The following is a 25,908-nucleotide window of genomic DNA, read 5'->3' on the forward strand; positions in this document are numbered from 1 at the left end:
GTTTGTTTGAAATGTTTATTCACTTTCGGATCGATTCAAATATCTACTAGAAAGCAATCAAGACAAATAGTAAGACATACTCGATCTCATTTCAGTTCTAGTTTCCTCCCTTTATTTCTATTTCCCTACTTCTCTTCCTCTCTCTCTCTCTCTCTCTGTCTCTCTCTTACTCATTTACACGGAGTGTTTCACATTCTGATATAACGTGGTTTCCTTCACCTTAGACTCAACAATTAAAATGTCAAAGATTAACGAATTCCTCCACTCCGTCGAGTGGAATAGAATACGAACTAAGTGGTCATTTTTTTCAGTTTCGATCGAAACAGAAACGAACTGAACGATCTTTTGTTTCTTCTATCTCTTTTCCGTATTATTTTTATTTGATTATTTTTTTTTTTGGTTTTTCTTCACATTTAAACGATCTCTACTCGTCTCCTCTCCTATCATTTTAGATTATTTTCATATTAATTCGTTACATACGTCACGGCTCGTTGAGTATTTAATTACCACGCGTACGTGTAAATGTTAAATCGAAAATCATTTTTTTCCTATCTCTCTCTCTCTCCATTTATTTATTTATTTAGTTTTTTTTTGAAGTTATACTTCTTTTGGCGCGTTTGGGAAAATGTGATGGAAGTGATTTTTTTCCGAACGACACCACGAAGTTTGTCGGTATTTACGACGCGCGGCAAAGCGATTTCAAGTATACGGCATGAAGTTGTCTTCTTTTCTTCTCAAGCGGGTCACCCATCCAAATACTTAATCGTACTTAGCGCTGCTTTACTTAAACGATCAAGCGAGAACTAATGCTGTAACCGCGCCATGACTGTTGACGCGTGAAGTAATTCGATATATCTCTCTTATATTTAGTGTGGACTGATATCTATATTTTGATATTTTCTTTTTCTTTTTTTTATTCTTTTTTATATATATATAATAATAATTGTTTTTTTTTTTAAGTTTTTTTTTGAAGTTATGTTTGAGGTTATTGAGGTTATGTTCGTTTTGGTACGGCAAAGAAGTATAACTTCTTACGTGCGTACATAAGTACACACACCAGTCTTTTTTTTTTTACGAGACAATTCAATCTGAAATCATATTATCGATGTTATAACAGTTTTATTTTAAATTTAAATATTTTATTTTGTTGTATATATATATTTTTCTATTTATCTAATCATATCCATCTATGTACCCCATCTATTTTTTCTTGTTTCTTTTCAATTTACATAGAGAAGATATTTTTCTTTTTTTTTTCTTTTTATTTATATGATTTATCGGCATATCCGACGGTGCTATCTTATCAAGTAAGTTTATTAGCGTTGTAAATTCGTGAGATCCATCTTATTAACTCCACTCTCGTTTCCCCGAGAGAAACGAGTAATCGAGTTTTCTTTTATAAGAAGACCGGCCTTGTAGTGGTCGTTACTAAATCGAGGCGATTCTCAACGTCTTATCTCGCGCCGACGCCTTTTTCTCATATTTTTGCTTTTCCTTTTCTCTCTCTCTCTCTCTCTTTCTCTTTCTTGCTTTCTACCGACCGTTTTCTAAGAAAAATATTCTTTGTACCAACTAACGCGATGAAAACTTTATTCAATCCCAGCTTCCTATCCTACCACTACCACCACTTCACTGATTTTCCACACCTTTTTCTCTCTATTTTCTTTTTCCTTTTTATCAAATCTTTTTTCTAGATCGCATAGATAACATAAAATATTATCGAACATGGTTTTATAAAAAAATCACTTTCTTTATTATCCATATTAATATAACGGCTATATTATTATTATTAAAGTAACACACTCAAGCACGTAGACATATTTTTGTTCCGTATTTATTGAGTCAATAAAAGGGTTTCTTCTAGGTGAGGTACCGGTGCCTTGCTCGGTATTATTTATCGTATTATTTATTTATCGTAAATAATGCCGATGTATATGTGATATCGTGTGTTGTTGCGTTGTTCGTTGTTGAGTCGTGATGTGTCGAACGATGCTCTGGTTACGCACTGTTTGATGACTACGTTGCTTGTAAATTCGTGATGTTGAGCTTGATGATTGATTCTTGTAGAAAGCTCTGGTTAAAATATTCTTTTTGAATGCTCTTCTTGAAATGTTCTCTCGTGCTGTTGTTGCAAAGGTTTTTATAGGGAGAAGATGATCGTCATCTCTTCCCTAGATTGATTATCCAATATTAGAAAAATCCATAGTCCATCGATGCACACGACCAAAGTTTTTACTTCACTCAAAACCAAGCTGTGGTGGTGACACGTCAAGGCAAGAGAAAAACTTATTCGAAATAAAGGAAATCGTCTTTCTTGGTAGGAACGCGAGTGTTTACTTAGTCGGTCGACACCACTTCGAAAGTCTGGCGGCCGAACGTTCCGTCGCATCGATACCTGTCAGATAATCTCGGGCTTTGTTTGTGACAGTATTACAGTCTTCAAAAATGCGCTATAAGGTCTCTTCTACGTCTTCGAATACGATATTTGCAATCCAAAATAATATCGAAGACCTATGCCATACAATTCATTACTACAGTTGCGTCATGTCGCGACACTTCTTGTTTTTTTTCTTTTTCTATCTTATTCATATTATCGATAGGAAATTTAATTCTAAACTTACTTGAAATTATTTATTTCTATTTTTACATTTGTATATCTTTTTTTTTTTCTTAAGTCCAATTTATCTGTAAGTAATATATAGCACGCATAATAATATATAAGTTATAATATCTGATTGAGTTGAAGAGTTTTGAGTTTAAACATAAGAACAATTTTTCGTTAGGTCAAAAATTCACTTTTAGTTTTTTTCTTTCTTTCTTTTTATACAGTCCTAACTATTATCAATCCACGTGGGTGGGTTGAAAATACAGCAAAAAACAAAAAGAAGAAATGAAAAATTAGCTTACAGAATCTTAACCCTTTGCACTCGAGCGGCGCCGATACGGCGCCCGACTGATTTCAAGTGTCAACTCAATCAAAACTAATTACGGAGTGTAGTATTTATCAAAGTTTGTTTTTTTTTCGACATATAAATGAATAAACCGATGATATTTTATTATTTCTATACGCTTGTTTGTTTATAAATGTTTTTAAAGTACCTGTAAAATATCTACTTAATTTGGCCGAAAAGGCCTCGAGTGCAAAGGGTTAATAATATTTTAATCACAAATGATCGATAATAAATGAAATAAAAAAGTGTAATATACCAATCAATGATCATAGAAGGAAGATCGAGGAAGAAACTTTATCATCATCATCATTATCATCATCATCATCATCATCGTCATCATTTTCCTCGTTGTCATCGTCGTTTCCGTTGAGGATCCATGAAAGGATAGATGGTAAAACAAGAACGGACCTTAATCGAATACATAACGAGCTTAAAGTCAGTCGCTGATTGCGCAGAGAATAGTACCGGCTGAGTTTCGCATTTGCACGTGTAAATGCGTCATTGTCGCGGTTGGTAGCTCGGCCAGCCGTGCCAAGCGATGTCGTTGGCTGTTGGGACAATGGCGGAGAGTCGACACGTACAATATGAAAATACAATATAGCTAGCACACGCATACACACACACACATACACGCGTAGAGCAGAGAGAAAGAGAGACATACATACACACATCCCTGTAACAAAACAAAAGCTTCCTGCTGTTGCTGTTAGTACTAGTACTCTGTAATAGTATTGATACTGGTATTGGTGCTGGTATTGGTTCTGTTCCTGTTATTACTACCACTCGTCTAAAAGCGCTTACGTCGTCTACTATCGGTTCGTTCTCGTCTCTTCGTTCCACTCTTCTTTTCTCGTTTATCATCCAAATCGAATGAATGAATGAATCAATGAATAGATGAATGAGTGGTGGGGCAAAATTCTTTTAAGCTCAATTTTATTCTTTTCAGAAAATAACGAAAGTTCCATTTTTGATTGGTTTTTTTATTTTGTTTGTTTAAATCAATTAGATGTATCCTTTTACGAGGCTCGTGAGAATTTTCTGTTCTTTCTTTTTTCATTTTGTTAACACTGCAACTGGACTTATCTTAGTTATGAAAACAAACGCGGCGAGGTTTTGTCTTTTTTCATTTCGATAAGCTTTTCATTCAAATGCGAATCAATCGTTGTTACTAGGAAATTTTTCGTCTTTCTCTATAGTAATGGATATCGATGTTGATGTAACTAATTTTTACATTGTAATAATTTACGTAGTTTTAATAAATAAATAATAATAATTAATAATAAATATTAATCGTAATAAAATAATAATACGATATATTTCGTTCATTCAAGATTTGCAAATTTGATAAACGTCACTTGATATTGTCTTAATAAAATAATGTTTAGATTAGTTTATAAATGAAGTATTTTTAAATAACTTTATTCAATGATGAACGCGCGAACAATGAAATGTCATTCGTATAAATTATATTCAACCTATCAGTCTTGCCTGACCTTACAGATGTTAAAAAGGAATAAACAAAATTTTATTTTCGACGAGGAAAAAACGTTGAATTATTAATTAATTATTAATTATTTTAATGAACAGAATAAATAGTTGGAAATGAAAGTAAAGAAAAATAAATGATAAAGCGTTATATACGAAAATAAATTATTGTAGTTACTTATCATTCGTAGAAATAAAAAATTCTGATAGATATGTAAAAAATATTTACAAAATAGAAATATATCGACGGGCTTGACAGATCTAACAGTAAATATAATTTTATTTATTACAATTTCCTTTTACAATTTCTTTTTTTTTTACTTTTATTATTGTATATATAAGTGAGCCAGATGTTTCCTTCTTTATATATATAATAAGATTTATTTAATAATTATAATCTATCTGGTAAACGTATAAATTGGAAATACGCTTATCTAATTTATCGAGAGGATTTGAACGGACAGTTGAATCAGAACAGATCGTGTGTTTTCGATGGATAAACGCATAACGAAAATGGCAGGTGGCATGGGAAAAAGGCAAATTCGTCCACCGGCTACACTTTTATTCACCACTGAACGTTTTAAAATCCTATCGTCGGTTTGTATGCCGTTCGACGAATCGTTCGGGACCAAAATCGAAGCGGATTTTGATTACTACTGCTGCTGCTGCTGCTGCTGTAGGGTTAAAAGCTTATATTTTTGTGAAATGACCGTGAATAATTTCCTTACCGATTCGAGAGCACAGACTTTACGTCGTAGGAATACCACATATTAAAGTTTTTTTATCTTTCCTCTCTTTCTGTCTTTTTCTTCTCTCTTTCTCTCTCTCTCTCTCTCATTATAGTTTTAGTTAACGTTCAGTCTTTTCTGCCATACGTATGATACAAAATCTCATGGTCTTGTTTTTCCACTTCATATTCAATCAACAAATCTTCCAATTCTTTTCGATATTTTTTTTACCACGTCTCATACAGGATTAATTTGTCAGTTGATTTATGTTTAAACCGGATGGGTCGTATATGACCCATATACAGATGGAGTATATTTCAAATGGAAAAGATTCCATTCGTGGCCCGAATGGAAAAAAGCTCGTTCTTTCATTATTTTTATTTGTTTGATCAGTATTTTTAAATATTCAAATAAAAAGTAAACTATTCAAATAAATAAATAGTTTTAGTAAATATTGACAGTAAATGGCAAATATATATACAGGGTGTCCCACATAACTCTAGTTACAATTTTTTAAGTAATTGCGATAACCTGTCAAAAAAATACTTTAAACAAAAGTTGATCTGTTTTTGATCGAGTATACATTGGAATAAAAAAAAAGGTTCGAAACAAATTTTGTTTTAATGTTTTTTAAGGCTACCTGTCGAGGTTACATTTCAAATATAGACAGTGTTTTATATTCTACTTATACTTGCCGATTTTTTTTTCGATTATAAATACTAATCATTCATTTGAAAATACTAATAAAAGAGGTGTTGATGAGAGAAAAATTCTGACCCGACAGATAGGAACCATTTTCAATGGGATCTGATTCTCAAAAGAATCCCTTCGTTTTCCTATGGCAGGTACGACCCGAGAACAATTTTTGATTTATTTTATTTTCCAGCGCGTTATGCTCGCGAGAATATATATATTCGACTACTATGCTTCATACGTTCACGTCGAAACGAGACTAGGATGTTCGGGGAATTTTTCCGACGTTCGTATCCTAGATTCCTCTTTTCTTGTTTTTTTTTTTTTTTCCTTCTTTTATCAGCTAGGATAAATCGATTTTATTTTTTCTTTTCTGTTTCAGGTGAGTAACGTCACGCTTCGTTTTACATAGAAACGCCGAAAAAGTGAGACGCAAATGCACTCTGTGCATCTTCTATTATCACCTAATGCTTTCGAGAAAGCCCTCGATAACGAACCTATCTACGTACGTATGTATATGTATAATATATATATATATATATATTTTTTTTTTTATATATGTCTGTTTTTATGCGTATATTTTTTATAAATAAATAAAACGAATTTTAATATAATTTTCTTTTCAAAGTGAACATCTTACGTTAATTCGATCGAACTTTTAAACAAAAATGATAGAGACACTTTAAATAACACGCTGCGTGTATATGCAAGTTCAAATTTTTTATATTTATTTAGGATCTACTTTTTACTGTAGGAAGAATACTTCAAACATTTTACATCGATTGTGTAAGATTTAAAAAGATTTTGTTCTTTATTTTATTGTCACAGGATGATATAATAATATACGTGATTATAGAATTTAATAAAATACTTATATTTAATCAATTTTCTTGTATTTTAATTGAAAGAACATCTTTCCTTACAATGTAATAAAGCAAGAAAAAAAGAGAAAAAAAAAAAAGAAAAAAATCTTCAATTCAATATTCGTAAGTAAACAATTTTTGTGCGCATAACTCAAAAACTTGGGAGTCGAAGTAAAATTTATAAAGAAAAAAATGGGAAAAAAAAGGTTCAAGCACTGCGACGAGTTGCATAACGAGATGCTACCCTTCGTTCTTTTCTTTTTCGTTCGTTCCTTTCCCCCCGCCGGCGCCGCCACCGCCCCTCGCCCTTGCGTGCATTATTTTTCGTTGTCCTCGTCGTTCTTGAATAGACGCGATAAGCTCGAAACGATGCAAAAGCTCATCTCACCGTTTTCCTTCGTCTTTCTACGATGCCAGGAGAAAAATAAGCCTGTCAAGAAATATCGCGCGATGCGAAAAAATTCTCGCTCGGATTTCTTACTGACAGGAAAAATAGCTTTTTTACCGGTAGTATATACGCGATAGTAGTAGTAGTAGTAGTAGTCGTAGCGATGATTTTAGTTATGGTGGTGATGGTGGTGTTACGACGCGTATTGCATACGTGTATCGCGGAAGAAGACAAATATAGCATGGAGAGGGAAACAGTTTGGTCTATGATATCGTGCGACTTCGATTTTCCAGTAAAAATCCAATCTTTTCGAACAGCATGAATTCTTTCCTACATATCGTGATATTACGTACGTATGTACGTACGTTCGAGATGTCTCAAACATAGAGTCCTCCTACCCCGTTGATTCAGATATAGGTGTGTTATGTTGGTTAATAAAAACAAGGATTAATTAAATGACATCAGAAATGCGATTGAACCAATAGTATTAGAAGATTTTATTGGTTCGTTAAAGGAAAAGCTTTTAGGCATAAAATCCCTTATATATATATATATATATATATGTATGTATGAATATAAGATGAGGAGTATGCAAAGTATGAAATGTCACTCGTGCCAAACTTTTTTTAGTCCGTTGTAATTGTGCCGAATTTAGTTGTCATACGTAGTATTTCAATGCTAGTAGTACATGCTAGTTAACATCGAGCCAAAGGTATTGTTTTATGTTGTCAAATTTTAGAAAAATATTATAATAATATAATTGACTTATATTTGTGTTACCGAAATTGGAGAATGTTAAAATTCACATAGTAGCTTGTCAACACATACCAAATACGTCGGTAAAAGACCGAATATTTGATTTTATTCTTATATTATTTCGGACATACATCAGGCGACTATATATATATTAACCATAAAATATAATATACCACAAAAAAGATGGTGCGACAATTTAACAGTGCAATAGGCAGAAAAACGTCGTTACGAAACAGGCAATTTGCCTAAACTAAAGAATGAAGAAGAAGAAGAAGAATATATTGTACGTAGATTTCTCCAACATGGAGTCCTTCGGTGATTGTTATAAGCTAATGATGAGGAAAATAAAGGATTAAATTAAAATAAGAAATAAAACAGGTGATTGAGTCAATAGAAAGTATAATACTTTATTAGAACGTCAAGGAAAAGCCTTGCGGCATAAAAACCCTGGTTGTTGATTGGGATATAAAGTAATGGCGTCCAACATAAGGTTGGACACGTGGCTCACTTCTCGTTCGATTGCCATTCTCGCTAAATACAATAATAAATCTTACCTCTCGCTTGTCTATAAAAGTATAAATAGTGCTTACATTTCGTTTACTTTACTTCTTGTCAGTTTGGTGGTAATATAAAAGGATAATAGTACTTAACTTTCTTTGTCCGTTCTTAATCGGTTCTTCGTCGGTTCTTGATCGTCTTGTATGATATGTTGTCGTAGGCGTTCATTGGAAGAATAGGATGAGTGTCTTAGCCAATGGGCTCAGCAGGGTGTACGTAGTGGGGGTACGAATGGTGGGGGAGGGGTGGTGTGAACATTAACGCTTCAAAACTGCCAATAGGACTAAGGCGCGAACTTCAAATACGTGTTAAGAATTTACGATCGTTTCCGATCGTACAAATAATATATATATTATTGAATACAAGTATAATTATAATAGTAAATTTGTCTAGTTTGCGTCTTTAAGGAGAGAGTGGTGGTGGAAACGGGGTTGTCCTTGTGTCGTAACAATGAATAATTCGTTGTTCGTTCTCAAAGAGATCGTTCGGTATGAGAATAGAACGAACACGCTTTCGGAAGTTCGGCCAAACTTCTTCACCAAAATAGCACGGCCAAAAGTGGGAGGTGGGTGCGAACTATTATATCGGTTTGGAAAATTTTACAAGAAAATATGCGTGGATTTTAAATAGACATTAAAAAAGTCCATAGTCATTTCCGATCGTAATAATCGTATTACCTAACCGTAACCAACATTGATTCGATGACCGACATTAGCGATATACAATAGAAAGAATGATTAAGGTAAAGATCACGTGAACATACTTCGTTATTGTTATTATACCATTGTATTTTGTAATAAATAATGAATGGTGATGCAAATGTATGTAAAATTTCATTTATTCGTATTTTTTTGTACTTGGTATTTTATCTTTAATTATGCTTTGAATTATTTTAAAATTTATATTCGCATGACTAAGCAATGATGGATTGGACTTAGACCTTTTCCGAGGTAAGCGTGAAAATTAAAAAAAAAAAAAAAAGTTTTATTTTCATTACGGATATTATAACAAAGTTTATCGTAATAAATTATCATAATAATTTAGATTATAAATATTATAATATTGGTAAATTATCTTTTAGCATTTAGTCCAAACGCTTACGCGGTATATTTCGAGAATTTTCCTACGCGTATATTTAAACGTTTCGAAATGAATTGTAAAAGTTATTCTGATTTATATTTTTTTCATCAGTTGATTACTTGAAAAATGTTCACATCATATTGTCGTTATATGAAATGTAATAGAGTCTATGAAACTGTTATGTCATCTCTTCTTTTATTAATGACCAGGAAACAACATAGGCAAATATTCTATTATTTTATAAATGAATAAACACGAATTTCACAATGTGCTAAATTCCAAATATATTCCATTATATTTTTGTATATCATCGTGGTAATCATGGTTTGTATTTATCATCTTATGTTAGATACCATGTATTTATTCGAATCTATGATTTCTTTTCTTTTTTCAAAATTATTCGATATATTTTGTAATATATTATCGAATATATTGTAATCGAATATATTGTGCTCGAATATTTTGTAATCTTAATACTTGTATTAGATAATAAAATTTAAATATTCGTTCGATTATTTAAATTTATTTAATTTAAATAACGTTCGATAGTTGAATAGATCTTTAACGGTCATGTTTAAATCCAATACTTTGTAATAAGTATAAAATGTAACCACGTAGAAACATTTGTTTGCTAGTCATTATCATATAGTAATGACGTCTAGAATCTAAGAGAAAGAAAACTTATAAATAATCATGCTGAATATAATTTGTAAATTAACTTACCAGGCGTTTTGTATCAAGTTTTTTACTTTTTCTTTTAGTTTTACTTTCGATGTTGTCGTTGAATAGTACTCTCCACGAATTTTACAACTTTCCATTCGATAATAAAGTGTTATTATATTTTTTAGTTTTTGAGTGATCGTATTAAATTTTGTTAAAAATGAATTTCATGAAGATGTACAATAGTTTATCAGAAAATCTAGGTAAAATTGAAATATATATTATATTAATCTCCTTTTTCAATAAAATTGTCGATGAATCGATAAAAACGTAATAATTAATTTAATTTTTCAGACCAACGAGTTAAATCATGGCCAATGGTTGATACATCTACAATACCAGTTCTCTTACTAATTTATACCATATTTTTATATGCTGGTCCTAAGTATATGAAAAATAGACCGGCATACTCTTTGAAGACATTTATTCGATGTTATAATTTATTTCAAATAGTAGCTAACGCTACTATAATACATATGTTTTTCGATGGAGGCTGGTTAGAAGATATATTTTTTTATTGTGTACCATTTACATATAATACAGATTATAAATCTATGAAGGTATTATAATAATACAAAACGTTTAAAAAGTTTTATTTACATAAGACAAAAGATCAATTTTATTAATATTTGATTTTTCATTTCAAGATATGAATCTCCAGTGAAAGTATTATTAAAGAAAAGAAGAAAAAATACGGTTTCATGATTTCAACAAATAAATGTATAATTGTTCAATTCGTCATAGCTACTTTTGAGATATCCAATATAATTTTCCTTTTCAAGATCATTTTTGTATTTTATCTGAAAGTAATGGTGTTATATATTCGATGCGCATTTGAGAGAAATTTTTGAAAAATTTCGTCAAAAATCGCGGATTAACATTTCTATAAATAAATTTGTATTTTTTAGATAGCCGCTGCAATATGGTATACGCTACTATTGAAAGTCATTGAACTTATCGAAACGGGAATTTTCATATTGCGAAAAAAGAGTCGTCAAATATCATTTTTGCACGTTTATCATCATGTATCAACGGTCCTTTTAACATGGAACGGTATGAGATATTACGCATGTGGAATAACTTCTACTTTGCCAATTGTAAATTGTAGCGTACACGTCATAATGTATGGATATTATTTTCTATCTTCGTTGGGTCCGAAAGTGCAAAAGTTGATCAATCCGTATAAATCAATACTTACTGTTATCCAAATAGTAAGTTAGGAATGTAACGATTAAGCACGAAAATTTATTTTTTTATATTTTATATATGTATATATATATATTTTCTTTTTAATATGAATATATATATATACCTCATTGATATGATTTTTTTTTATAGGTACAACTAATTATATTGATATTATTCATCTCCCATATTCTTCTAACTGGTTGCGATGTACCAAAATATCAAGCTTTTATTTGTACTTTAAATATTTTCATCAATCTAATATTGTTCATAAATTTTTATCAAGATAATTACAAAATTCCTAAAAGGAAAAATAAATGAATCTGATAAAATTGAATTTGAAAAAATAAATAATAATAATAATAATAATATGAAATATACATATAAAACTAATCATAGGAATATAATAATTTTATTATTTGGTGAAATATTCTACTTAATTCATATATTGAATATATATATTTACATATATATATAACTATATAAATAAAAAAATAAATCATGTAAAATAAATCATTATTTGAAGAAATGAAGAAAGAAGAAGAAAAAGAAAGATATAAATACAAAATAATGGGTTTACTTTTCTTTTTCTTTGCTTATTTTATTTTTTGTATTCTTGTGTCCTGTTACTAATTAGCCCCCCCCCTCCCTAAATTTGAGTATGACCGAAGTGAGAAATTTCTTTGATACTTTTCATCGTGACGAATTTTAAACGAAAAGTCATCTACCATTCACATATTAACATTCCATCAAATACATAGTTTTAAAGTTTCTCATTTTTACGGAAACGCTTATGCGTTCAACCTTATTCACTCCTACGAATAAGCAAAATAATCTATGTGAGAATAAACCAAACTAAATAATCATATAGCTGACGTAAGAGACGTATTGTATGTAAACATAGAAACGGCATTTCATAACTCTTGTGGTGGGGTTTACAAACTCAATATGTGAGAGTAGGAGAAGCGATTGTCTCTTTTACTTCAAGAAAAATACTTTAGTTCCTTATAATCTTTCTAATAGACAATATTCTTCTTATAAAAAGTGGATATTTCGAAACAACTTTTTTCAAAAGTTTATTTAATTACGATAAGTTTTGTTACCTTACTTTAAAATGGATATATTAAACAGTGTTTTACATGCATTAGTCGCATGCGACGGTAAGATATAATATTTAATTTACTTATAAAAAAAAAGTTTAATTGTAAATTGTTAACCTTTTTCGTCTTTTAACGAAGAATCTTTTTTTTTTTCTAATTATTAAAACATAACAAATGCAATTTTAAAATAGAAAAGATTTTGATCAATAATCATTTCATTTTCAGATCCACGCATACAAGATTGGATATTATTTAATAATCCATTTCCAGTAGGATTTGTCTTATTTGGATATTTTTACTTCGTTTTTGTATGTGGTCCTAGATTTATGAAAAACAGAAAGCCATATTCGTTGAAAACGTTTATCAGAATTTACAATATTTCTCAAATTGTTATTAATAGTGTTATTGTATACAAATTCATAAAAGGCGGTTGGTATACAAGAATATGGATATATTGCGTTCCTATTACTTACGAATCATTTCCTGGACATGAGGAGGTATTATTTGAGATTTATTTCAACAAATTAAGTAATAGAACGAATAATAAAAAACATTTTTCTTTGTATAGTTTTTAATAGCTGGTTGGCTTGCTATAATCTCCAAAATGATGGACATGTTGGAAACAGCAATATTTATATTACGAAAGAAAGAAAAACAAATTTCGTTTTTACATTTGTATCATCATATATCAACTTTGTTGATTGGGTGGATTTTGGGAAAAAATAATATTGATGGAATGGCTCTTGTTATACCTTTAGTTAATTGTTCTGTTCATGTAATTATGTACATTTACTACTTTTTTAGTTCGTTTGAAGGAAAAATTCGAATTATCGTCAGTAAATATAAACATTGGATTACAATTATGCAAATGGTGAGTACTCGATTTTAAAATCAATTTAATTACAATGAAGTTTTAAAGGAATTCCGATAACATTGAGGAATATCATCAATTTGATTTTTTATTAACAGACACAATTCATACTTTTGGCTGCTCATAACCTCCAAGGGTTCTTGCCGAGCTGTAAAGTAAATAAGATAAGCGCTTCTTTTATAGTCTTTAACTATGTCACTAATTTCTTTTTGTTTTACGATTTTTACAAGAAGACCTATTTAAAGAAAAATATCAAGCAAAATTGATATTAAACATTAAACATTAAACTTGTTAATAAACAAATTTATTTTAATTTTCTATTATGTATAATATAATGTATTATACAATATGAAATATAATATTATTATTATTAAATTATTCTTCCCGCTTATACTGTCATTTTATATTTTTATATAATTTCATATAGATACAGTTATTATGTGAGAAAGTTTTTTGATAAATTGCCGAATAAGTTATCGCAATTAATCCAAACTTGGATTAGTTTGGATTAATTAAATAGGACTTTAAAAAATGTCATTCCAAGGTATCTCATAATTAACATAGTTCATTTCCGAAAAATAAAATATTGATAATCATTTTTCTTACAAATCAAAGAAATGTTTCTTCGAATTTATATTGTAACACGAGTTGATATATACGATTTACGCATAAAAATGGAGATATTAAAGAGAAGTAAGAATTTATCTGTTGAATGTAATATACGACGAAACGATGACACAATTACGTTAATGCATAAGAAAAAAACTGAACATCTGAACATGTTGTGTGCTTGTTAAACGAATTCGTCTATCAAGAATATCTATCATGGTTTTTCCCTCCATCGTCTCGAATAACACGAGCATAGAAGTTGTATAAATGGTATAAAAAGAAAGAAAGGAGAAAAAAGAGATATATATATATATATAGAGAGAGAGAGAGAGAGAGAAAGAAAGTGAGAGAGAGTAAAGAGAGAAAAGAGATGGTACTATCACAAGACACGACATGATTCCATACGTTCATTATATTCGTTAGTATGTTTAGCCCTCAACGCTATTACCTATGCTTTTGTCTGGTGTTACGTGTATCTAGCCTGAAAACAGCTCTCTCTTTCTCTTTCTCTCCTACGTTGTTACTTTATACGACCGTAAATGGAAGATAACGAATGGCCAGTTTCGTAGCTACCTATGTATTGTCCCTTAACTATCTTTCTTTCTCTTTCTCTCTCTTTCCTCACCATTTCTCTTTCGCTCTTTCTCACTTGCTCATTCTATCTACGAACAAAACACAGACAACATATCGGACTAATATTCTCAAATTTTCTAGTCGAGTGTATACGATCTTTGCTCTCATTTTAGTTTTACGCTTGTATATTATACATGCATATATATATATATATATATGTATATATGTATATATGTATATATGTATATATGTATAAGGGTTGTCTCACGTGACACTTTTCACGATTTTTGCATTTTTGTACTTTCGGTAGTCACATGAACAAACGTTTGAAACTAAATTAAATAATTTTCTAGTCGAATACGAAATGCAATAGAATAAATTTGAGAAGAGAAAGGGTCCTATTATTGCTTGGTCATCACGAATCCCCATGATTTGTTACCGCTCGATTTTTGAAGTTATACTTTTTTTGGCACGTTGGGAAAAATGTAATGGGGAGTGATTTTGTTCCGAGCGTCTGGAAAAATGACACCATGAAGTTTGTCGGTATTTATGACGCGCGGCAAAACGATTTCAAGTATACGACATGAAGTTGTCTTCTTTTCTTCTTCCCCTTTTTTTCTCAAGCGGGTCACCACCCATCCAAATACTAATCGTACTCAGCGCTGCTTGACTTAAATAATCGAGCGAGAACTAATGCTGTAATCGCGCCATGGCTGTTGACGCATGAAGTAATTCGATATATCTCTCTTATATTTAGTGTGGACTGATATCTATATTTTGATATTTTCTTTATCTTTTTTTTATTCTTTCTTATATATATATATATATAATAATTATTTTTCTTTGAAGTTTTTTTTGAAGTTATTTTTGAGGTTATTGAGGTTATGTTCGTTTTGGTACGGCAAAGAAGTATAACTTCTTACGTGCGTACATAAGTACACACACCAGTTTTTTTTTTTTATGAGATAACTTACAGTCGATAATTAAATGTTTTTTGTTTTTATTTAATTAATGAATTTAAATTCTTTGGTGCGCGCGTGCGTGATTATCTTTGTATATAATCTATAAATTATTATCTATCGTTAACTAAGTTTTCAGCTTTCATCAATAAGCGGTAATCAGGATTAAGGGATGAAATGTTGGGACCTGATGAAATTACTAGCAAATCCTTCTAGTTACCAAAGGGATGTATCGAGAACCTTCAGTTGACGGTACTTCGTGCGAGAAGAGATCACTAGAGATTAAACTGGCTTCTGGGAAGCTTTGTGTTGACTATATGTTTTGTGTTGTAAAGATCACGATGAGGACTCGTATATAATTTTTTAAAAAAGAACGATCATATATATATTATTTTATTTGTTAGTGTTTTATCGATTTTACAGGAACAATGTTAAATAATTTAAATGCGTGTTAATATAAAGCCGTATGAATAATGTATCAAATAAAAACAAAACAAAAAATCTTCAGCTCATAAATTGTTCTTAGAAATTTAAATAACCGGTGTTCAGTTGTGAATGATAAACTTTTAAGAGATAAATTATTCAATGGTAAAAGCAAACGTGAACAAACGTTTAACATTATACGATATCGTACCAGTTCATTAATATAATAAATACAACAAGAAAAAATAAAAACAACAAAGAAAATAAAGACTATAAAAAATAAAGACAACTTGAAAAAAACAAAAAATAAATTGAAGAATACAAAAATGTAGTTATAAAACATAATGTACGAACGAAGTAGAGGAAGTCGAAATATTGGCAAAGTTCGTCTCGGTCCGTTGCCTTCCCTGGCAAACGTAGGGACAAGAGAAGAGTAACTCAGAACCCATGACACTGTGTCGACTCCTCATCCTTTACACCTACTCCTACCACAATGAATTTACCATCCCTATCCACGCGCTAAGTGCTGCAATTTATTTTATTACTTCATGTCTTTGTTCGAAACTCTGTCCGTTCTCTTTACCATGCCTGACGAAAACAGTGGTTTCGAAGGTAATTTACACCCAACCTATCCAACTGACGTGTGGGATGAATTTGCGTTCTTGTTGTTAGACAGCATCGTCTAGATTTATTTTTATGAGATTTTTTTTTCACCAAAAACTATATACGTAATATAGTTTTCTTACTGTTATTATATTTTTTCTTTTTTTTTTTAATCACGAAACGTTAAAAAAAATATTTCTCACCCAAGTTATCCAAGTGTATGCGTGTGAATTTTTCGTCAATTTTATTAAACGATCATCGTTTCGATTTAATAGCTTTTCGAACACAAAATAAAACGATATTATTTTCTTCTTTTTTTATTATTTTCTATTTATTTATCTTATCTAGTTTATATCTATCGTGGAACATTGACAAATAAATTATTATGACGCGTTAGCTCTTACTTAGATTATCGTTAGAAAGTTCATTTTCTTTTTCTTTTTTTGTAATTATCATCGAAACTATACGTGTAAATTCGGATATATCGGAAATACATAGTTTTCGTAAGATGCATTTGTGATATAAATATAATATAGATAATATTAATAAATAATAATGTTATATTGTTAACAAATATAAATAAACGAGAGATATTTAATGATTTGGTTCTTTAAAATCGAACATTATACGAAAGTGAGTCAATAATAATCCAAAAAGTGTCATTGCAATATTTCTTTTTTTACAATTGTTTTTATTGTCAAATGTCCGTACATTAGTATTCGTAATGTTCCTTTTATCACAGTCGCACAGGTTTCAACACAGCTAGTTGATTGCATTTTATTTATCGTGACGTTAACAATAGTCATTATACTTTCGCACACAGTTCTCCCAATACTGTTTCAAAAGTTTTTGATGCATTTTGCTTCTTGATAAACCTTGGAAACTCAAGAAACGGATAGTGCGAATGTAAAACAAAGCGACCATTGTTAACGTCGCTATAAACAAAATTTAACCAAACCGACGGGTTTAAAGTTAGTACGCACAGTTATAATAAAATCACAAATACTAATACTAGAGCTTATATTTGACGATACGATAAACAAAAGGAAAAGAAGAACAAAAATATATTAAACTGCGATTAATTATAAACCCTCCTTACCTCTCCCCCCTCCCCATCCAAATACACGATTTGTACTACATGGGAGAAAATTAAAAATAAAATAAAATCACATTGAGATTGCGAACAAACAGAGATATACGTAAATATACGAAGACCAAAAAATGTAAATTAAGGTCCCCCGAAAAAAGAAAACAGAAAAAAGAACCATTCGAAATTTGATAGGAGATAATTCTTGTAAGGAAATTTAACGATCATTTTCTTTTTTCTTTCCTACGAACGAATCCAGCATGTGGCCGAACATTGAAAGAGGGAGTGTTAACTTTTCTCGTAGACTGGTAGATGGAATGGAGGACACAAGTTTGGCTTCACGGAATTTTAGTAACGTTTTGTCTTTGAAGAAGGATCCGTGTGCAATGTTGGAAGAAGAAGAAGAACACAAACGGGCGAGAACACGAAACAATTACGAGCTCAGACGGTGCAGAAAGCGGTTCGGATCGCCAATGGAGCGTGAGGGGGTGGTTGTGGGAGGAGGACAGGGTGTAGAAGTTATGTGTGTATGTGTGTGTGTGTGTGTAAGAGAAGTGGGGAGGGTTGGAAAGAGGAATCGAGAGATGCTAGTGGTCGAATGAGTGAAAGAGAGAGAGTGATAGGAATGGGGAAGGAGAAGTTGTGAAACACAGTCAGTCTGGTGAATCCTATAGCATGGTAGGGGGTGGATGAGTAGATGGAAAAGGGTGGTGGGGGTGTATGTATAGGTGAACGCAGGCAGGCAAGCAGGGAGGCTGGCGTTTGCGCCGCCGAAGGGTGACTGTGTTACCAAAGAGGGGAGAAGAGAAGAGAGGGAAAGGCGTGGAATTGGAGGAGGCAGTAGTCAGTGGCTCGCCGCGCGCCACTACGATCACCGTCCGACTTTGCGTTGAGATTTTTCACTTGCTTGCCGGTAGACGAGCATTAAAGAGTATAGAAGACGCAACGCTGTTGTTCTTCCTAGAATTTCTTCTAACAAGGCTAGAAGAATATCATCATCATCATCATCATCATCATCATCTTCCTCTTCTTCTTCTTCTTCTTCTTCTAAGTTTAAGTTTACTGCTACCCTTTTTTTGGTCACTGTTTATCATTCGTTCATCTGCAAGATAGACATGTTACGTGCTGTCGAGTGTTGGATTCGAATTTACGATGGTTAGATGTGTCGTTATGGATGATAACGTTGGGATATAAAGTTTCGTAGCATTGCTTGGTGGATTTGGATATACAGTTTTTTCTGTTTTTTTTCTTTTTTATCGTCACAACTCTTTTGTACACGAATCATTTATCTTTTGTTATTCTTTTATTTTGGGATTCTTTTTTTTTGTATATTTGTATTCTTTCTTTTCTTTCTCTAACCACATGTGATTTTAACCGTTCTTTTGATCTATACATATATATCTGACATGTTTTTTAAAAGGGATTCAAAGGGAGAGAGAAAGAAGGAAAGAGAGAGGAACTAACGGAGTGCTTTGTTTAAAGCTCGTCTTTTATTTTTCCTCCCTTAATTCCTCGTGCTGTTCGTGCATGTATGATTTAACGTGTACTACATTACTCGCCAACGATACGGATACATATATATCGTTGTCACGAAGATTCGATGACGTAAAAACGGATGTCTGAGGAAATAGTAGTGTAAGTTGTGGTGGTTCCGTGGTATAGTGCCAAACGAGTTTCGACCGACTGTATTCCATCCATCTGTAGTAAAAGCGTCGTTTAAAATATAGAAAAAAGAAAACAAAGAAAACAAGAAAGAAGAATATTGTGATAGACACATGTATATGTTACAAGGATTAAAGAAAAATACGCGTGTATTTATTTTATCATCGAGTACGAATCCTGTGACTTAACAAGTATACTTTCACTTATACAACACTTTTGTATACGTATATATACCAAATATAAAATACATAATACGTGTATGTGTTAGCATATATGTACTGATTTTTAGTTACGTTAAGTTTGGAGCTCAGTTCAAAGCTCTACTTACCGTTTGAGTTCTATTAACAATTTGGATTTATACAGGGATCAGGAAACTGTGCAGTGTGTTATTTTGCATATTGGATTCGGCTCGCGTTCGACGGGCTCTGGCATCGTATATTTTGTTCGGGTTCGCTCGTTAAACGGGAAACGAGCGTGCAGGATTCGCACACGAATGCTAATTCCCGGTGGAGAATAATCGAAGAGCTGTGAATTTCGTAGGACGTTTTAAGCCAAGTGAGAGGAAGAGAGAGAGAGAGAGAGAGGAAAATAGAAACTAAGAGAGAGAAAGTGAGAAACAGACAAACAAACAGACAGACAGGCAGAGAGGAAAGGATTGTGCGAGGAAATAGTGAGGAACGAGCTTTGAAAAGAACTGGAAGAGAAACGATGAGCCTGAAAGATTTGAGTGTTCGACGATCTAACGGATGAACGATCGAGAAAGTGTTCTACGTATTTTACACTTTCTTTTTCTTTCTTATTTTCGTCTATATAACTATAAATAATATATATTCGTTCTTTTTGTTTAAATGTCTTTCTTTTAGTGCGGTTGAATTCAGTTAAATGTGATTGGAAATTTTGGTTTTGGTGTTTCCATAGGAATCATCTTGGATAACCGACGAAGGTAACGTAATCAGTGTGTTGGAGCTTAAAACAAAACAAAATAATAAAGTGAAAAGAAAGAAAAAAAAGAAAGCAGCTAAAAAAAAAAGTAGACAAAAAGAAAAATAAGGAAAAGTATAATAAAAAAAAAAATAGAAAAAAAAAAGAGAATTTTTCTTCCTTTGACGTTAAATTACTCAGAGACGCGAATGTAAATATACTTTGTAATAATTTTGACGATTACGATAAATAATCGTAAGTAAGTAATACTTCGATAATGCTGGCACTCGTATTTCCGTGTTAAAATAATATTATACGAATAGATAAGCTTCTCGATATATTTTAATCGTTAATCGATCTATCAAAAGGGAAGTATTTTGAAAAATCGCTGAATTTCCGATAAAAGTATTATGCTCGTTAAACGTGTGGATCTTATCGTATCGTAAAGATTCCGAACACGTTGTGCCCTTTAAAGAGAGCACATCGTAAAAGTACCTAAGTCCAGAATAACCGAAAGTTTTCGGGTGAGTCCGCGTTATGGTGATGGAAAGTATGACTTTTTCTAAGGGTTTGGATATATGAGATTTTTATCGAGGATGTGAGTTAGCTTTTTGATCACACATTCTTGAAGTATTCAGAAGTAAGAAAAAAAAGATTCTATATGTGGAGCATCGTAATCTTGTTGAACGTAAGATTCATCGTCTCTCTCTCTCTTTTTCTCTTTTTTTCTTTCTTTCTTACTCACAGTCTTTCTTGTGTACCTTAATTTTTTTCATTTTTCTCGAATAGTGAACTCTAACGCAATCAGGGAACGTTAAAGGTCGTAGAGTTTATCGAACCGAAATTCTCGGGGAATTCTTTGCAACTGTCTTTGATTCTTCTCTATTAAACGTTTCCTGGTGATTCTTAGACTATCTCTCTATCCCTTTCTCTCTTTCATCTTCTAAATCTTTCGATCTCTATCATCCTCAATAGCAAGCGATCCATTAATCTAACCTTTGCTTCCTTCGAGTCAACAAATCGTTCTCCGTTATCGCAAGCGCGTTCACCAATAAAGCAAATTTCGATTTCCACTGGAACCCTTTTCCTTCATTTGTCATCAGTCCTTTTCTCTCTTTCTCTTTCTCTCATTCTCGTTCCTTCCATGTCGATTGAATCGAACGGAAACGGAGGAGACTCGTCGTCGTTTTCTATCGATCGCGATGCACACACGTAGAAAAGTATTTTCGCGCATTTCCGCGTGCTACCTCGAAATCCTCGTCGTGTACGCGATCGAGCGGACGAAAACGATTCGTTGGACACGATTGCCCTGGTGTTACGACTTTTATGGACGAGCATGCGGAAGGACGCGAATTGCTCGAATAAATTGCGAACGCTAACAATAAAACAAAAAGGATGAACGGGCAAAGAAAAAAGAGAGAAAGAGATAGATAGATAGATAAATAGATAGATAGGAAAAGAGAAAACTACGTAACGATGGTGATGGGGTTCCAGCGTGACTACTGCCGCTACTGGCTAGATGATGGAGTGATGAGGGGGTGGTGGTAATGGTAGTGATAGAAGTGAATGGAAAATATACGAACGAGAAACCGCATCGGTTTGGCAAAGTTGACGCTCGACGTTTCTCGTGGCTGACTACGATATAGAGAAAAAGTGAAACGAGATGGGGAGAAAAAGAAAGTGGAGGAGTTGAGAGAAACGAGCGCAGCTCGTAAAAATGGTGTCGCGGGTTGCTTCTTTTATTCAGTTCTACGACGACATTGGGGTCGAGGGTCGAAGTACTTAATAAGGTTCTAACAAGTACACGGCCCTTTTTTGTTTTTTTTCGATCCCACCCGTCTATCTCTCCTCTTGAATATTTTTTATTTATTTTTCTAAAGGGTTCGATATTTTTTCTCTTTTTTCTTTTTTTTTTTTTTTCGAATACTTTTTGTAAGAATTTTTCTCTCGATCGTATGTAAGCTAAGATGAAAGAAGTTACAGAAATTGATTTTTAAGATTTCGTGCGTTTTTCTTTTTTTTTACAAGATTTACTACGTGGTATACTTTTGAAATGTATTTTCGATTTAAAAAGGGAAAATAATTTAAAGGGAAAATCTTTCTTTCGTTATACGTCAACATCCAACGAACGTAGTCGATCTAATCACATACGTATCAATATGATCTGTCGAAATCGTGCTCGGGGCAATGCAGTTTCGCAGGAAAGTGAGCGAATCAATACCATCGTTAACGAGCACACTATGATCGAACAAGCACTACTAGATAGATAGTACTAGACAAACAGACCTACCTATTGAACTAGGATAGCTAACGTCTATGCATTATATGATCATCGTAGCTTCCTCTCCTTGTTTGAGATCATCGATATATATTTCGGAAATCGAATAGGAGAATGAGACAGAAAGAAAGAAAGAATAAATGATATGTCCATACATTCATGGTTTTGTTGTCCACATGTAAAGTTCCTCGAGATAGTTCTATTGTATTTTTTTGAAGTTATACTTCTTTTGGCGCGTTTGGGAAAATGTAATGGGAGTGATTTTGTTCGGAGCGTCTGTAAAAACGACACCATGAAGTTTGTCGGGTATTTACGACGCGCGGCAAAGCGATTTCAAGTATACGGCATGAAGTTGTCTTCTCTTCTTCTTCCCATTTTTTCTCAAGCGGGTCACCCATCCAAGTACTAATTGTACTCAGCGCTGCTTGACTTAAATGATCGAGCGAGAAACAATGCTATCGCAGCGCCATGGCCGTTGACGCATAAAATAATTCGATATATCTCCCTTATATTTAGTGTGGACTGATATCTATATTTTGATATTTTTGTTTTTTTTTTGTTTTGTATTCTTTCTTATATATGTAATATATCGATCGATTGAAAATATGTTTCCTTTCTTTTTTTTTAAAGTTATTTTTGAGATTATTGAGGTTATGTTTGTTTTGGTACGCAAAAAAAGTATAACTTCTTACGTGCGTACATAAGTACACACACCAGTTTTTTTTTGTTCAAAGCGAGAAAATAAAATGCTTATTAACTGGTTAATCCGTATAAACGTTCGAAATAAAACCGTCGTCTCGTTAGATTTCTAATCTCGTACAATGTCGATTGCCTTCATTCCAAGCAGTATCATCCTACATTTCTTTTTTTTTCTTCATTTTTTAAACTTCAACAGTGTCTTGTCTAAACAGATAGATAAATATATATACATGTATACATATAGTTACATATATAATTCTGCCTATGATTCTATGTATGAGAGAGGATATATGCAAAAGAACGAAATAATTTTATTGGGCAAACAGCAGCCACAAACCGTGCAATCGGATCCAGTTGACATGACTAAGAGAGAGAGAGAGAGAGAGAGAAAGAGAGAGTCTCGTTACGCTAATATGCAAATCGCTGACGGGCAGTTTCCCTTCCCTTTACGTTTCTACAAACAGTCCTTTGTACTTTCCAAGTACATCAGCCGATTGAGTTAGGAACACGACGAACCGTTCGATTAATACCTAACTATGTTGAACCTTGATGCTTTTTGCTCATCCTGTATAATTCCTAAACTTACGACTTAGAATATATTATTCATTGAGATCATGGTTTCTCAATCGTTAGAACATTTAAAATTAACTGTATTAATTACGAAAATCTATTTATACAATATTTACTAGAAAAAGATTGGCTTTATAATAATTAATAAAAATAGGAAAAAAAAGAAGAAGGATAAATACAGTTAATTATAAAATAAGAATGAAATTGAATTGGTGACGGTGACGAGTAAATAGTTCGCTTTAGTTCGTGACTAAATAATCGAGAATAGTCGTCGTGGTCAGTAAAAGGTTGAATAGATAACGGAAAAGAAACTAGGAAAAATTCGTTTGTATGCATCACGGTACCTTAATGGTCCTTCATTATCATTCCTAGAAGGGAAAAAGAAAAGATAGGAAAAGTCTCTTTCGTGTCTGTGGAGGAGCTTCATAATCGACTTTGTCACGTTATTCCGAACGTCTTTCTTCTTTTCTTTCTTATTATCACTTTGGTTGTCAGGCCGAGATGAGGGGAATCTCGGCCGTGAACGAAAAAGAATGAAAGAAAGCGAGAAAGATAGAAAAACGGGAGAAAGAGAGAGAGAGAGAGAGAGAAGGGAATTGAACGACGGTGGGAACAAATTTACAAAGTTAACTCGACAAATTTCACGGGTAACGCGACTAGAAGATCTAGAAGGGGAGATTTGCAAATTCGAACTTCAGTGCGTCGCCGTCGAGTTTCAACCAAAGGAAGGGAGAAGATTGTAATTATTCTTACAGGAATCTCGAGACTGATTACAATAGCCTCTCGTACTTCTAATTTAACTCGATCTTGCTCAAAGAGTAGAACGACCTTTTTTTTTTTTCTCTTATATCTTTTTTCCTTTTCTTCTACTCTCTCTCTCTCTCTCTCTCTTCTCTTTTCTATTTTATGGAATCGGGCGAGAAACGATGCCTCCTCTTTCAATTAGTTAAGAAACGCCATACATACGATTTTCACAACTAGCTTGCGAGCACTCGTTAATTACGAGTAACGACATGAACTCATACACACAAACACATACATTCAAAATATATATGCATACATGTATATACACATATGTATGCGTATGCTTGTATGAAAGAAGTTTTGTATATATAGCGGACTTCGGTGCTACACAATTTTAGTTATTTTTAATAGCTTTGTACTCGTCGCAAAAAAAGAGAGAATGAGAAAAAGAAATAGAAAGAGAGAGAGAGAGAGAGACGTTTGAAAAGGCAGTATAATATCGCACGGGATACGTTTCTTCTTCTCCTCAAAAATATCTCTGTATATGTTTGCATACGTACGTGTATCTATATGTGTGAAAAAGAGAGAGAAAGAGAGAAAAAGAGAGAGAGAGATAGAAAGAGAAATACATACATATGCATTACCTCGCTATGGCTCGTTTTTCAACGCTCTACGAATCGATATTTCCGCTCGTGCGAAAACTCCGCAGTTTGTCGGAAAAGGGGAATGAAGGAGGAGGAGGATGAGGGGTTAGAAGGGGGAGGACGCGTGGAAAAAGGAGGAAGGAAAACCATACGGAACGCGACGCATTAGTTCGTTTCTTTTTACCTTTTTCTTCAAATGAACAACCGCGGACGTTTCCCATCGAGAAAAGAAGGGAAGAAGAAAGAGATAGAGAGAGAGAAAGAGAAAAGGAATAGGAGCATTTAATCTTGCACACTCGTTCGCAAGCAAGCAAGCAAGCAAGCAAGTCACGTGCATTGTTGCAATTTATGACGGAAATCTGTTCTAATATTGTTATTGATTGGTCATTAGCGAGAAACTCTCTGTCAACGCGACCGCAATCCAACGACGAGCCACGGAATCATTCCTTTCGATTATAACGTTCATTACGAACACCTATCTATCCTTTTTCCATCGGTTATTATAGTAAATGTATTTATAATTATATAGGATTTTGTATTAGACTCTTATCGCGAGTCCTGTAGTATTCATTGGAATGATTATTTTATTTTTTTTTATTGTAATTAAAGATAGATAGAACAATATCACGTACAAGTTTGATCGTAAAATTGTAACATATTTTGTTTACGTATGTTGTTCTTTTTTTACTCTCTTTTTTTTTTGTATTCGTTCTATTTTCATTACAATTAAAGATAGAAAAATATCACGTACAAGTTTG

At 32.5% G+C, this 25,908-nt stretch overlaps 4 protein-coding genes across 12 annotated transcripts in view; all 4 read left to right on the forward strand.

Annotated features, from left to right (window-relative positions):
* The window catches only part of LOC122521133, a 174,675-nt gene extending 167,754 nt beyond the window's left edge, over positions 1-6,921 (forward strand). Inside the window, exon 4 of the mRNA XM_043641606.1 lies at positions 6,240-6,921. Within this exon, the coding sequence (XP_043497541.1) occupies positions 6,240-6,247 (8 nt within the window). The 3' untranslated portion in view covers positions 6,248-6,921. The remainder of the gene's footprint in view (positions 1-6,239) is intronic.
* Positions 6,922-10,400: 3,479 nt separating this feature from the next.
* On the forward strand, positions 10,401-12,361 carry LOC122520934 (elongation of very long chain fatty acids protein 4-like). The gene is made up of 5 exons (XM_043641263.1): positions 10,401-10,425; positions 10,517-10,782; positions 11,131-11,433; positions 11,561-11,642; positions 12,279-12,361. The coding sequence occupies exons 2-5, from the start codon at positions 10,540-10,542 to the stop codon at positions 12,359-12,361; spliced, it is 711 nt and encodes a 236-aa protein (XP_043497198.1). The 5' UTR covers positions 10,401-10,425; positions 10,517-10,539.
* LOC122520935 (elongation of very long chain fatty acids protein 1-like) lies at positions 12,039-13,890 on the forward strand. Its single transcript, XM_043641264.1, has 5 exons — positions 12,039-12,567; positions 12,733-13,004; positions 13,076-13,378; positions 13,477-13,634; positions 13,806-13,890. The coding sequence occupies exons 1-5, from the start codon at positions 12,522-12,524 to the stop codon at positions 13,888-13,890; spliced, it is 864 nt and encodes a 287-aa protein (XP_043497199.1). The 5' UTR covers positions 12,039-12,521.
* A 4,590-nt stretch (positions 13,891-18,480) lies between these two features.
* The window catches only part of LOC122521129 (disks large 1 tumor suppressor protein), a 380,822-nt gene continuing 373,394 nt past the window's right edge, over positions 18,481-25,908 (forward strand). For 8 of the 9 annotated variants that reach the window (XM_043641592.1, XM_043641596.1, XM_043641593.1 and 5 more), the window contains exon 1: positions 18,482-20,237. The gene's annotated coding sequence lies outside the window, so the exon portion shown is untranslated. Of the gene's footprint in view, positions 20,238-25,908 lie in introns of all 9 variants that reach the window. The other variant, XM_043641597.1, reaches the window with a different exon arrangement.

The sequence above is a fragment of the Polistes fuscatus genome, unplaced genomic scaffold (assembly GCF_010416935.1).
Source record: "Polistes fuscatus isolate 324 unplaced genomic scaffold, CU_Pfus_HIC Scaffold4, whole genome shotgun sequence".
NCBI lineage: Eukaryota > Metazoa > Arthropoda > Insecta > Hymenoptera > Vespidae > Polistes > Polistes fuscatus.